Source organism: Phalacrocorax aristotelis, chromosome 1 (genome assembly GCF_949628215.1).
Source record: "Phalacrocorax aristotelis chromosome 1, bGulAri2.1, whole genome shotgun sequence".
In the NCBI taxonomy this organism is placed as follows: Eukaryota; Metazoa; Chordata; class Aves; order Suliformes; family Phalacrocoracidae; genus Phalacrocorax; species Phalacrocorax aristotelis.
In genome coordinates, this window is record NC_134276.1 from 174,445,180 (window position 1) to 174,460,633 (window position 15,454).

Consider the following 15,454-nt stretch of genomic DNA (forward strand, 5'->3'; position numbering starts at 1 on the left):
CTGTTTTTAAACAAAGATATACCACAGAGTTTTCTTTTAAAATGTCTTCACTACAAGTACTTTGTTCAGGCACATGGCTGCGTTATGCAAGACGAATCTTCAGCATATTTTCAGGGACAGCTTAATGTTTTACTTTAATGCCTTAATCCTCTAAAAATTGTGTTCTGATAAATGCCTCTGCCCATCAGCTTTCAATTAAAAGAAAAAACAATAAAAAGACTGAATCTTAGTTTTTCAATGAATTTCAATCAACGATTGCATTTATTTCCACAACTGTGATACTGTATACTTAGCTATGCTTCTGTGATATTCTTCTAAGCTGATCGCTGATGGTAACTAAAGTACTGGTCAATATGACCACTTCACTGAGTGCACACATAGTTTACAGTATCATTCAGATACAAATAGCAAATGATCGGTGATACACAGAAAAACTGAGCACTGCAAATCAAGGCTATCAGTTATATGTTCCTGCTCCTACCTTATCCAGACTCTGAATAACAGACAAAGGCATACAGCTCTGTGCTTGCAGGTAGAACAGCAATTTCTTCAGCGTTTATAGAGATTGCAATTAAAGGGTACTTCATGAGACATACCTTTGATATCCATGGTTATTTTCAATTGAATTTTTGGCCCTGCACCAGCACCATTAATTGCATACACCTTAAAAAAAACCAAACACTTGTTTTAATGAGTATTTGTAATAGCTTCAAATAGGCCAAACCTGTATACATTTGAAGCAACAATGAATGTTGAAACACTTCTTTCATGTCATTCACACTTTGCTAGAACTTCATATTTCTTTACAATCCTAACTACGGTAACACTTCTTTGCTGGTAATGTAGCTCTCACAAAAAGGAGAAAAAGTTATGTTGCCTCCTCTTATGTCCTAGTGTCTGATTATTTGGAAAGACTTCACGAACATACTTCTAGCATGCTCCCCTTGCAGAACCGGACCTTTCATCTGAGCCAAATGAGCAATATAAGTGGTGGAATTAAGAAAGAGATTTAGTCTTGTACCTGTGACGATGTGTCACAGGCTGCTTTGTTAGCACATGAATGAGTGGTCCAGAGTACAAGGCTAACCACTAATGACATGTTCTGCTCCCACTTACTCCACCCTCTTCATAGCTGCCCTCATCCCTCAGACATGCCTCTCTTCACACCCCAGCTAACATTCTCAGCATGAAAATCTCATATTCAGCCTAGGTTTATGTTCCCTGCTCAGACCAATCTCTCGCTCATATCAAGGAAAAAATCCAAAAAGTATCAGTTCTTACGCTGACATTATAGGTATGACCTCCTTTTAGTCCTTCTATCATGGCAGTGACTGACTGATCTGTTTTATCAATGACACTAAGGTTGTGGATCTGGACGGCAGTGGGGTCATCTTCATTGTAAACCATAGCTTGATACACCTGAATATTTCCATTTGGTTCAGATGGTGGCACAAATGTTACTTGGAACTTTGTTACTTCATCCGGTATCTTCTGAAATGTTATGTTGTTGGGTGGGTCTTCAGGCACTGAAATAAATATTTCAATGATCCACTTAAATCAGTTTACTACTATTACTATTAGAGTAAAATCTGAAAAATTAAAAATTATATTTTTGCATGTCAGTATTAATTCATTGGTATTTTCTCTTTTTACTGAAAACATCTCAAATACTTATTGCATATGTAAATATTTAGTGAAATACTGTTCTTAAAGATAGCATTTAATGCTACAAATATTAAAAATAATTATTAGATAACCCTCAGTAGTTTCCACACAGAAAAGTTTCTTCTGATTTTCTACTCAGAAAGCCTGAGGGCATCATTATACCTTGAAATACATCTAGGGTAAACAAATCCTTGCATGGGCTGACAAGCAAGAAGCAAGTGTTAGTCTTGAGTATCCCTTTCTGAAAGCCCTCTGTCAACAGCAATCTCCCTCCCAACATATAAACAAGCCACCGTGCTCCTACGAGTCTCTGCTTATCACTGCTAACTCTTTAGGAAAAAACTTTCCACTAGCCGATGCCCAGCCACAAACACAACATGCATTTTTCCCAAAGACAGTTTTTTGTCAAACACTTATTCCAGTAGCTTATTCTCATGACAGCAAAGGTATAAATCATTTTCCCAATGTCCCTATCTGAAAGAAAAGGCTGTAACATTCTTTCCAGGCAGCTAAAGATTTATTGCTCTACCTGAGCAGACAAGTATGTAGCGTGACCTCTAAATGGTGAAATGAAGTAACTGAAGGTAAACACATTCCCTCCGCCAAGGATTTAGATGCAATTGTCATACCTTCAGGTTTTTTTATACCAGCCCACAAATGCTTACTCAGGCTTCTCTGGACCAAGGCTTTGGAAATTGGTCCTTACTCAGCCATATGCTAGACCATACAAACCAGATGAGATGAGATGGAAAAAATAACTTCTTCTCTAAGTTTACTGCACCTCCTAATGTATATCATTTTTACATAAGAAAAAGGACTACCAAAAAAGATAGCTCACAGAACAGGCCCAGCTACCACCTAATTTATTTTTCATTCATTTTTCCATAGTAAAAGACCATATCAGCCTCCAGGGATATAAACAGGTCATGAACCTTAGAATTTAATGTATTAAAGGCATTATATCTATTTATCTATCTATCTATACACACACACACTCTCTCATATCATATCGTTAGGGACACTGGATTTTCATACATCAAAGGAAAGATAAATGATAAATACAGTTACTGCGTAGTACACCTAAATCTGAAATTAACCTGAGTATATAGCTAAAAAAGCTGACCTGCAGCTAACCTCACTAGAGATAACGCAACTGTAGTTTATACACGGTTGATAACTAGTTTGAATGAAACAAAACTTTAATATCTTTTCAGAAAGTATTTTTTGTTGTTTTGTTTGTTCGTTTAAACATCCTTAATGAACAATTAAAGACCAGCAAAGAGTAGACAGAGCACAACCAGGAACTATGTATGTAAAATTAGGACTGTGTCTTCCCCATGTACATCTGTTTATATATTCCTAAGCAAATGCTATCTACTTTTCTGTAACATAGTCTCTTGGTGTCATGAGGTCCTCACACAGTTCCTCACTCTGATCTGTCAGTTTTATTCCTCTGAGTAACTTAATAGCATCAGCAACTTTTGTCACCTTAGTATCCACCTCATTCTCCAGATTGTTTTGAATCTGTGGAACAGCTGACTCAAGCACAGATCCCTGTAGGCCTTCACTAGCAACCTCCTTCCACTCAGAATACACAGATGGTGTCCTCAAGTCAGTAGAGGTACCCTTTGTAAATGTTAGGATTCATTTAACTTAATTTTTATACGTTTAAATTTTGCATCAAGACCAAGGATATTGTATAGAGTTTTCAATAGCCTCTTAAGGGAAACAGGTACCTCCAGAAGGGAGAGTCATTCCTTCTTAAGACAGGTATCTTACATATACATGCTAATATAGATAGGACCTCTCTTTGTTGACTATAGAAGTAATATAAACGGCTGCATTCTACACATTCATATTTTACATCAAGCAAGTTAAGATCTCTGCATTACTGAAGGTAAATCTTAGTATTTATTATTGCCATCTCTTTTTTTGTTGACTGCCACCTTTTTAAATGTTAAAGAAAAAATATTGTGAGAACAACTCTGCATTAAAAGTGCACCATGTGTTCAAAACTCATTTATTTGTCAGACAAAAGAACTGTAAAGTTCAATTCATATAAAGTAGAGAAAAATACAAACCTGCTTCAAAAGTGGAGACAATTACCGGAGAACTAGCCTTGCCTTCAATGAGTGCAGCATTAACATCCCCCGTAAAGGCAATGATTACTATAGAATACCTTGTAAATGCTTTTAAATTAGAAATTTCTAAGACTTTACCCTCATCATTTGTCTTCAGAAAATGAGCTTTATAATTGTCATTATCTACCTGTAAAATAGTAATAATCATAATCATAATTAATTAAAAGAGTTGAAACAGCCACAAACAGGACATTATTATTTGAACACCTTATTTAACTTCTATGTTTCCTCTTTTCTAACCATTTACATAGAAGGGTTCACAAGAAGTCTCTAGCTGCCAAGACTAGAAAGCCGCCTAGGAGAGTACGTTCCTGTCCCACCCATGTGTTGCCTCTTCAGCACTTCACGTAGTATGAGATTAAGGAAACAGGCTGTTTGCTTGGTGATGTCTTCCACCAAGCAAACATGAACCGATTGGTAGACATGGGGCCAGGGGAGCTGCAGTGTCCTGAAATGGGAATCAAACTAGGCAGAGATGAGCAGCTGTACAGCAGAAAGTTGTTTGGAATACAAAAACAAAAAGAAAATTGGGCAGCAATATATAATGTTAATATGACTGCATCAAGTGCAGTTCCTCTTGGGATGTAGTAACAGAAGCACTACTTATAAGACAGTGGGGAGGCAGTAATTCTTCCACTAGAAAAGCTGGAAAGCAAAAATAATTGGGGTTCAGTCTAGAAAAGGGAGGATGGTGAAAGACATGGTAATAACTTCAAGATATAAAAAAGGATGTTAATGAATTGGATATAACCCATTGTTTCCACTGTTCACGAAAACAAATAGAAATTTTATTTGCACCAAAAAAAGATTAGAATTAAATATTACAAAACCTGCAACAACAGCCCTAAATATGTAGTAAAACTATGACTGTAAGTTTAGTTAAAAACTAGAACAATCTACCAAGGGTTGCTGAGCAGTTTTCAGCACTGGACATTTTTAAGAACAGGATAATGAATCATTTGTGAGGAAGACTCTAGTTACACTTGTTTCTGTGTTAGAGCAGGATATGGATGGGGTTACTTTTTGGGATCCCTATCAGCCCTACATGTCAAATAATCATGTCAATTCTAATGTTAGTTTAAAAAAGGGGGAAAGGAAAAAATGGGAGCTTTTCTAGTGTTTGATGAAGTATCATTTACAAAATTCTTTTTATGTCTATTCCCACTACTTCAGTTAATGATGTTTTCATTATTGTTTCTTCAGTGTGTAATTTGAAAAGAGGATTAGGTAGCTGTACAGTAGTTTTCCCACTGGATGAAATCTGTATTAAATGCAGCTGCTAAAACATTAGAATAGTTCAAGCATACCTTTTATTTGACAGATATGCATCTATCCCCACGGAGAATTAACCTGAACTAAACTTTCTGATGGACTAAACAGACATTCATTTCCTGGGATGGCCATGAAGAGCTGAAACACTTTTTCCTATTTTACCATCAAAAATCTGGCATACAAATATTTACACAAGAGCTAACATACAATCACAGTACGCCATCATTAAATTGATTTCTGTTCTTCCTGAAGTTTAATGGTTCAGTTCCATCTTCCTTGCTTATTTTCAGTAATATTTTATTCAGGACTACTTCTAATTATAGGAGGCAGCAAGACAAACTAAAATAGGACTTAGAGGAATAACAATGAGGGAGTACATTTTAGTTTTTCTGATCTATAAAACTCCAAGGAACATCCTAGCAATTTAAACAGAACCCTAATACATTCACTAATAAATACTAACTCCTACCTGTTAAGAACAAAAACATGACCGAGTAGAAGTCTGAAATTATTCTGTTCTGTGAACCTATTTTTATAAATCTTTAAAGATACTCAGTTGAGAACTAAAATGAGTAAAGTTATACATGTAGGAAGTTTGTGGAATTTGGAGCCTTCATAAAAAATTTCCCACTGGGGCAATAAAATATATACTCAAATTTTCACTGAAAAAGATTGTGACAGCTTTATTGGCCTTTAAGAAGGAATAGATTTGTCTACTAAGATGATTATCTACAGAACTGACCCCTGTAGTTTCTGATCATCAGACACAGAACACCTGATTACAAGTAATCCCCAAACATAAAGCTAGATATCTGAAATATATCTGAAAAAACCCACTTTGTAAAAACAAAGCCAAACCCCTCCAAACTGAACATTTAAAACAGGTTTTTAAGTTCCTTCTGAATGCTGGCAGGCTCACATGAAACATTCCATAGTTCATCTTACTTCAGGAATTTTACCATAACTTATATTGATAAGGTATTTATAGCATTTTCATAGTGTAGAATCAGATGACACCCTGTTTATAATTTAGGAACTATCAGACAAAGAAGAAATTGTTTAAATACAAATTGATTAAATATTACGCAAAAAAATTAAACAAACCTTTGAAAATCGAATTTGGAAGTTTGATCAAAAGAATGAAAATAATTTTTTTTTTTATGTTGATGCACTATAACTTTATTTAGTCAAAAGTGACAGGAACTTTTCACAAGGAAAAAGTCTTCTCTAACTTTAGTTATGTAGTTTCTAGCGACCTGCCCAATGGGCCAAAGAACCATTCCTTCCCTGTTAATATTCCCCTTGTCATTGTACATCCCTCATCCTGTCATACTACTGCTGTGGTAAGCGTGTTCAGAACGGAACAGATTGCACTCTGCATATTGTACAATGAAGTTAGGGGAAGAGAAAATCGCAGGACTACACATTAGTCTCTTTCGTAACTTGACTGAGGAGCTTAAAAATATTTGGGTTTTTTTTACTGATCTTCTTAGGAATTTTGACTGCACAAAAGTCTCAGCATTAATATTTTAGAATAGCTGTAATTCTTATGACCGATTGAGAAACATTGGAAATATAATAGCCTTAATGTCTTCCCAGAAAACTGAAAGAACTTTCTATTTAAAGTCATTAAGTAGTTTTGAGTAGTCTTTAATTTTTTTCCTATACGTAACAGGATTTTTGAAGCTGTAAACAGCAAGTTTTCCTGGGTAAAGTCTGGTAAACTGCTTCCCATTTTCACTGATAACCCTGCCTGTAGAACAGGGAACCTACATCCTACTTAAAACTTCTTACGTGCTTGAACTTAGAAAGTTTCATTTCTTGCCACAGGGCAGGAAATGAGGTTTATTAATGGTTGTTTTAAGGAGTATTATAAGGGTAGTAGAGGATGAAAGGAGAAAGGCCATGAGAGATTTTCTCTTATGTCAGTCTTTTTTTGCTTATAAAGATCAAGGAGAAAGACGTGTTATTGCTGTGCTACCAAAATACAGCTAATCTGATGGACAGAGCACCAAGTGGAAAGTGGGAAATTTAGTTTCACTTTAAAGTTTGCCCTCTGATGCGCTGTGTAACTTTGCACAAGGCACTTCCTTCTGCTAGGCTCTCCACTCTGGTTTGTAAAATCATGACAATGAACTTTTCCTTCCTTTGAAGAAAAAAAAAGTCATTATTATTTTTACTGCTAAGCATCATCATTGTTAGAAGGAGGTACACCTCCGCAAAGCTCAGCTACTGTTCTGTATACATTTATAGCTACACATGTTTTTCTCCAAGACCTCTTATTAGTGCACATTTTTAATATAATGTAATTATTTTATCTCCCATTAAGAAATTAATAAATGTACAATTAATGCTTATGTGGAGTTTATGTGGAAATAGGCACAGTCATATTGGCTTTCAATCCAGTTTATGTCTGTCCTGTAATTTATGACACAACATCTGCTGTGTTATTTGTATCACCAAGCATCTGTATAACTACCAACAATAGAACAAAGTTGCCTTACTGAGGTAATGTCTACGAGGTAGCATGTTGGTCCAGTAATGATAACAGGTTCACTCCAGCTGATATTAATACTGTGAGGAGATGTAGCTAAAACAGTCACGTTTTCTGGAGGACCGTCTGGAGCTGTAGAAAAAAATATATATGTGAATCACGGCCAGAGAAGTTCACAACACATAACCCATCAATTTTAGTGGCCAGTAGATATTATTTTTCAATTTGAAAATAAAACTTTTTCACATATTTACCATTACACACTGCTTAAATAATAACGGGTTTTTTTCCTCAAATATAAAGCATACAGTGATTTAGAAACACATCTTTCACTGCAATTACTGCATCTTTTCCAGAGTATGAACTGCCTACAACTTCATCTTAAACTGAAACTATAGGGGTTTTAAATACAAGTTATTTATATGTATTTTACATGACACAAGCAAAACATATACTACTTAGACAAATACACAAGCAAAATATATTCATTTGTCAAATTAATCATTCAAAGAACAACAAATTGTGAAAACACAAGGTCTTCTGTGTGCTAGAAAAAATTTCCAGCAACACTGAAAAGTACTAGTACAAATAATGTTATACAGAAAAAAAATATTTTCCAGGTTTCATTTCAAGTTATTCTTAACATGTAGATAAACTCTGGAAAACACACACAAAAACGTGATAGGAATTGTAAGCGGGCAAGAATTTTCACATTAAGAAATGTGATTTTCCTAAAATTTCCTTTTGTCAAGATGATAGGTGTATTAACCTAGTTATTTCAAATTCATGAATAAGAAATTAATGAAATCACAAAAACAACACAGCAGTTCTCAGTAAGTGGTATTACTTTTTCATAACATCTGTGGTAAACTTCAGGAAAATAAAATTTAGAATAGAAGTGACAACAGAGTTGTAGATAATGCCAGAACTTGGCTCCATAATGCCTTTTTTTGGGGGGGGTCGACTACAAGAAAAGACAACTGTGATACATATCAATGAACAGCCCATTACAGAAGCAACAACAGATTTATACATTTTTTACAGAACTTGGCTTCATGATGCCTTTTTTTTTTAATCTACCACAAAAATGCAACTATGATTAACACATATCAGTGAACAGGCTGTTACAAAAAATTATAAACGCAATAATATCTACCCATATCAGACGATGTAGTCCCTTTTCTCAAACATGATTAATGCATAAATATCTATTTTTCACCATTAATCATTAGGGAAGAGGGCTTAATGAGGAAAATTGGAGTGTATACAAGACTACTTTGTTAGGCAGAAAAGAGGTTAGGAAAAGGAAAAATAGTGTGGAAGGAGGTATGTAGCTATTGAAATTATGTGTGAACCATTAATGAGGAGAAGTCACAAAATCCTGCACTGTGAAGGTGAAAATTTTGCACCATGGCTGCAGAACAAACAGCAAGATTTGGGAGCTGATAAGGTGCAATGAAGAGTTTAGGGTGTTGGATCTAGGAGGCAGATTGCTGTGCTGGGATTAGCAGCAATATACTAGACTTTGTAGGCAATATCAAATTCAGCCATTGGAAGCAGTCCCCCAAAATACTGAACAGCATGGAACAACTGAATGAAGAGTGTAACTGAATGAACTATGAAAGCACATGAGGGGTGGTGAAAGAGGAGACTCTGCTCACAGAGGCTGGCTGTCGAGTGGGGTGCTGGAACAGATACAATAAAAAACAAGGGCAAACATGTTCCCTAAAAATTAGAATTATGTAAACAAAGCTTATTTTGCAGGTAATGTGTGTCAGACTTGTTGCTCAGTGTCTTTTAGCGTGAACAATGCTTTCAGTAACTATGGCAGTCGTATTACAATTATCGCCAGCTGAAATTTCTTAAAACGTATGAAATGGTACATAGAGTTTTTCAAGCCTTAGTCTGCAAACCAATGAAGCTCCCAAAGACAAAATTTTCCAATACTATTTTACAGCATTAATGGAACATTTAATCTCTCTATGTTCCTTTTCAGGAGCCAATATGGGTTTACGGATTAGACAATGACAGTGTGAAATAATTTTAAAGCATAATTTAATCTACAAATTATCCAACCTGAAGTTAGTTATACAGATAATTTCCATATGCAGTTTATGTCTGGCACATTTTGAGATCTTTGCAAGAGAATTCTAATTAAGTATGCTGTATTTAAGATACTTATCTAAAATAAATCTAAGTTTTAATACCTGGTTTATTTTCACCATGAAAAGTAGAACATCAGACATTAACTGAATGATACTGAAATTTAGGAATATTTTCTGAAATAACCTGCATAATCAGAAAATGAAACGTGTCTAACATGTCTCATGTCTTGCAAAAACTGTCTTTTTAAAAACTGTGTTTGCTTCAGTGGGTAACTGCCACGTTCTGATTTAGGTTTGTTTGTGAAATGAATCTAGTCAATACGAGGCCATGATATCACTATACCCTTTCTCTTATAAATCACAGCAATTTACTCAGTAGAAATGACCTAGTCTTATTCTTTCATTCCCCCATAATCCAATCACTTCCTCTCGTAAGCACTTTTCTCCTGGTTTTCACAATAATGCATTTTCTGTAACTAATAACCATCATTTCCTGATTATCATGCTTCTATCCTTGCACAGGAATGTGGGTCTTATGGAGGTCAGGGTCATCTTTCCCATCCATCTGTGTCCTGATGCTAAGGCAGCAGTTAAGTGTGTTAGCTTGAAGATAAGTCTGGATAGCCCATCATTTAGCATAATCCTCCAAAATAAGACTGAATACTCCAGTCTTCTAACAGAAATTCATGCTTGCCAGTTTGGTTAAAACCAGCCTTTTTTTTCGTTTTCTTAACAAAAATTAAGTGTAAGATTCAGTTTTTGCATTTGTAATCACCTAGGTTATTTTACCTATATTTAATCATTTATACCTTATATTAGGCCACATTTACTTTCCAAAATTTAGCTCTGAGAGAATGAAAGGAACAAAGAAAAACAAGATCCCTCAGGAAGAACCTACCAGAAGAAAGGGCATACAACAACAGACACAATATTAATGCTTTTCCCCATACAGAAACCTTTAAGTGTACCGAGCAACTGGGTATCAGCAGGGATCGGGAAAGAAGGTGCTGAAAAGAGAAGCATAACCCTCTGCCCCATGTGTCTATGTCCTAGCTTTCACGGGACATTCGAACATCTGGATCGTCCTTTGTAGCTCTGTACACCCTGGCATTAGGAGACTTGGCAGTTTACCAAAAAGCATTGCATTGTGTAACTGTATGAGATCCAAAATGAGGTCAGTCATCTCACTGCCATTCTTTTTCCACCTAACACTGTGCCTCCAAAGTCATTTTTCTCTTAGAAAGTACAAGTTTGGCCAATCTTATTCTTATAAATGTAAAACTGAAACTCAGGGTATGTGCAGGTGTGTGGAAGCAAAGTTTCCCTAGCTATGGAAAACATTTCTCGCCCTTTCCCTTACTGTGACACAACACTGTGATCTTCTGTACTGGTAACTATATAAATCTAGGTTATGTTGAAAATATTTCATCTTGCAGAGTAGATTTGGCTCTTGGGTAATCCATCAGCCAAGTAATAACAGTGCCATCAAACTATTTTATGAGACAGTAGGACAATTCCTGTGAGGATAATCTGCGAGACAGAAGGCTGAATAGTTTATCTGTGTGATGCAAGAACTGGACTGCACTGAACAACCTATAACATCTTCTGCACTGAACATCCGTTAACATGGAGTAACATTAAAACCACTCTCAGTACAGAACACAGCCATTATTTTTTGTCTGAAACTTCTCAATGAGTTAAAGAATCTTTAAAAGAATTCCTGTAGCCTTAAATTTACCTTCATAATGAACAATTGAAATCAATAGCTAAGATCTTCACCACAGTCACTGGATATTCAGAATTATGAGGTATTTCTGCTTTAGCACAACAGACAAATCCTCAGCAACTGTAAAAAATACTTAGGGTTTCTGTTATGTAATTTTTGCTGTTGTTCACTTTATATTCTGGGAAGTGAGTCTAACAGTCTTCCGCTTAAATGCAGTAATGTCCCAAATATGAGCATAATAACTACAGTATTTTCTTCAGGCTTGAGAGAAACAAAAATTTCTGAGAACCCTGTTATTTCTGAAGAAAAATAGTTTGACTATTATTTCACAGCCAAGGTAATTTTCCTTTTGGCAGAAGCCATGTCTTACAGAGGCATTTCTTGAAACTCAGAAACAGTGGCTAACTTCTGCCCTCAAATCTGCAAACACAACTCCCATTGATTTTATGGGCTAAGTACTCAGGCTATTTTACATAGCAGCTAAGCACCCTTAAGCCCTAACAGACCATGTATATTGGCTGTGTACCAGCAGGCTGAGCCAGAGGATGCTTGGCCCAGTCCACGAAGGAGAGGGGGATCGACACCTGTTCTCTGGATACACTCTGCAAGGCTGCCCAGAGTGCTGGCTCAGTCTTTCATGCATCCTGGCTTTCTCTTCCCTGCTACAGGCAGTGCTCTTTGCAACAGAAAGAGGGGAAGTGTGGTTTTTCAGTCTGTTTAACACTATTTCTAAAGCCTAGTCTTTGGAAAGTATAAGGTCAGGTAGCAAGAGACCTGCCCTTGCCAAAGATCAGACACTCCTCAGGGCGGCTCTTAGCGCTGCTGAAGCATGCTGGAGCTGCCAGCTGGCTACCCAGCTGTGACGTGTCACGTTCCTCCTTTTTTCCTCCTCAGCTGATTGCCATTAGCCCAGGAACAAGACCAGCACCCAGCTATGGTATCTGGAATAGTGCCCATGCTTCCATGACTCCACGGCGGTGTGTTTTATAGGCAGCCCATCTCTTGATGTGTCACTGATTTAGCTCACAGGAAATTTCTTGCTGCCACTTCCCTCACCACAGACAGGCCAGCAGCCCCAGGCACTTGGGTTGGAAGAAATGGCAGAACTTTTTAAACTTCTACCCCATCACTATTTGTTAAACTAGCTAACAGAGCACACAGAGGACCTACTGCTGAGAATGACATTGTATTGGCACAGAAAGGGCTTGTGCAGTCCAATGAGATTTTTATACCTTTAACTACCATCTCCTCAGTGGGACTGATAGGAAACTACTTCTCTCCTAAACTAAATTATCACTGTCCAGAGAGAAAATCATAAAGAGTTTCCTAACTTCATGTGATTATTTGTGTTTTGCTTCTCTGCTTCTGTGCTTTATGTGAAAAATGGGCCATTGTGATGTTCACTATCACAGTGTCCAAATCTCTTTGCCCTCTGGGGCTTAAAATTTCTCTATTGCAGTTCTTCATCTGCAAACGAAGACCACAATATTTCCTTACCTAGTAGAAAAGTTGTGAAGTATTTAAGTAGAGGTGGCTGTATTGCTGTACAGAGAATACACAGATACTGTGAGAAACATTATATAAAAGCCTCCTGATTCACATCACATGACTGTAAAAACATGAATGGAACACAGTAAGTATTTGGGCCATTGAATAGTCCTTGGTACGCAGCTCTTTAAATCTTTGGTATCTCTATTATCTTTGGAAGGCGACAGGAGTGAAGGAGCTGTGATTTAGTCAGGCCAGTCATGGTGGTTCTCAATTGTTCTACACAGGCCAGAGGCTGGATCTCAGATGTGCTCTGACCTAGGCTGGCTGCGGACTGGGAGAGAAGGTCATATGTCAAGATGACAACTTACTAAATAATTTATGTTTCATTTCCCCTTCTCTCAAATATCTAGTGATAACTTATGCGTAACAACTAACTCTTCTCTTACTTGGAAACTGAAATCCTCAGCTGAGGCATGACGATTCTGTAGGTGTTACATGGCTAATCTGATCTGTAATCTCTTTAGGTAGATATGATATTGGAAAGAAATCTGAATTTGTCTCAAACTATTACTTAAATTGTATTGCCAGGAATGTACAGCAGAATTTCAGGGAAGTGTTATGACATTAAAGAACAGACGTTTAGCCAAAGAATAAAATAAAAGACTACTTTTAATTGACACATCCAACATGGGGAGATGGACTGAAAATGGCGTATCAACCCAAAATAGCCAAAATTCAGACTTGCCAATTCTAGATGTGGAGCAGGGCTGAGGAACAAAATTGCTGTTGGGTAAGCAGTAAATATAGTAGAGCATCCAAAAGGCATTAAAACGTGAAGTAGTGTCAAGTGTGCATACCTACCACATGATTTATATCATGACATTTCATACATGAAGAGTTGTAGCAAATCCTTATTAACTTCACCAACACTGTAGGTCTATGAAGAAATAACTTCTAGCAAGTGTTCTTCCTTATTTAGGTGAACATCACATTGTTAAAGCATTATGACACATGGCAAACATCCTTACTTACAGCCAGGAAGTGTTTGCGTAGAAATCCAAGGTGAAGAACTGCCATAACCAACATTCGTACTGGCAGCAACTGCAAATCTGTACCATCTGTATTTTTTCAGTCCATACACTGTCTCTTCTATCTGGTCATCCACCACGTTTTCATATAAATATTGATGCATCTCATATTCAATACATTCCTTAGTTTCCCAGTCACTGCAGTGGATGGACTGTAGCTGTGTGGTAATCTTGTAGTTTTGAAAGTAGCCAAGGACAGATTTCGGTGATCTCCAATTCAAGGTCACACTTGTTGATTGCACATTGGAAAAAACAATATCCCTGGGAGCACTAGGAACTACAAATTAGAACACTTATAAGATATCTTCATTTGACTGAAAAGTGATTGCAACTATAACCCCGTTATCCAATGTTGAAAGAAATATTTTAATAAGCATATCTAAAGACCAAGATTCAATTTTATATGGTTAATAAGGAGTAATTCCATTGGGGTAAATCACACCATACATATATAGGTGGCATACATTTACTATAGCTTTTGAACTAAAGAAAAATACTTCTGGGTGTGGCATGCAGGGGCAGCTTTGAGAGGTGTGACATTGCTGTCGCTACATTTGGGGCTATGTCTCAACTGGGGGAGGGAATATCAAGCAAAGTTATTTTTGGCCTACCCATAGCATCTTTTACTGCTGTTGCTAACTGGGATTCCTCACCTCTCACTCAGAAATACTCACTTGTCTGCCTCTCTTGGTAACATATGAAATCCTTAAGCAACACCTCAAGGTTTCATAAGTGCCCTGTTTCACCTTTGAAGGGAAAGTATCAATACATGCAACATGTTTGTCTGTCTTTATATAAGTGCTTTACAAGCTGTTCAGTAAACAACAAATTAAAAGAATTCCAACAGGAAGAGCTAAATAGTATGGCAATACGAAGGAAAAAAAGAAACTTCCAACTAACTTTGCTTCTATGTATTTATATACATACGTATACATGGGTATACACAGGTCCTATTCACGTGCATGGAGACAGAAGGAGTGCATGGATGTACATACATACACATATACATACGCGCACATATTTACCCACATCTATATTAAGCCAACAGTGTATTCCCAGCTCTCGCAGACTGGATGCAACATATGGTTTTGTGCTATATCACATAGTCATACAGTAAGCTAATATTATCTCTAAGACTCTGTAAGATAATACTAATACCCTCCGTGGCAAAAACTGTGCAGAGAAATCAGCTCAGAAATCATTTTGTGCACTTAGCTTTAAAGAGTGCTTTAGAGTCTTTGGGGGAAGAAGTATCGCTGGTAAAAGAAAAACACATGATACATCCTCAAGCTGAAACTGAAGAAGCCTCAAGGCTTACATAAAGAATAAAAGGATCCCAGACCAATGTTATTGGGGAAGAAAGAGAAAACCCTCCATTTTTATTCCCCTTCTGGGAATAATCTGATCTCTGCTTTCATCTGCAACAATTTGTTTATAAAAATCAACATAATATAATAAACAGAAGCCTCTCC

General features: G+C 36.7%; 1 protein-coding gene across 3 annotated transcripts in view; it reads right to left on the minus strand.

Moving 5' to 3' along the window:
• Positions 1-15,454, minus strand: part of PTPRQ (protein tyrosine phosphatase receptor type Q) — a 145,550-nt gene that overhangs the window by 37,210 nt on the left and 92,886 nt on the right. For all 3 annotated transcript variants that reach the window (XM_075080736.1, XM_075080737.1, XM_075080738.1), the window contains exons 43-47: positions 13,927-14,259; positions 7,583-7,704; positions 3,747-3,933; positions 1,282-1,526; positions 597-663 (exon numbers count right to left, since the gene is read on the minus strand). In XM_075080736.1, coding sequence (XP_074936837.1) covers positions 597-663; positions 1,282-1,526; positions 3,747-3,933; positions 7,583-7,704; positions 13,927-14,259 — 954 coding nt within the window. The remainder of the gene's footprint in view (positions 1-596; positions 664-1,281; positions 1,527-3,746; positions 3,934-7,582; positions 7,705-13,926; positions 14,260-15,454) is intronic.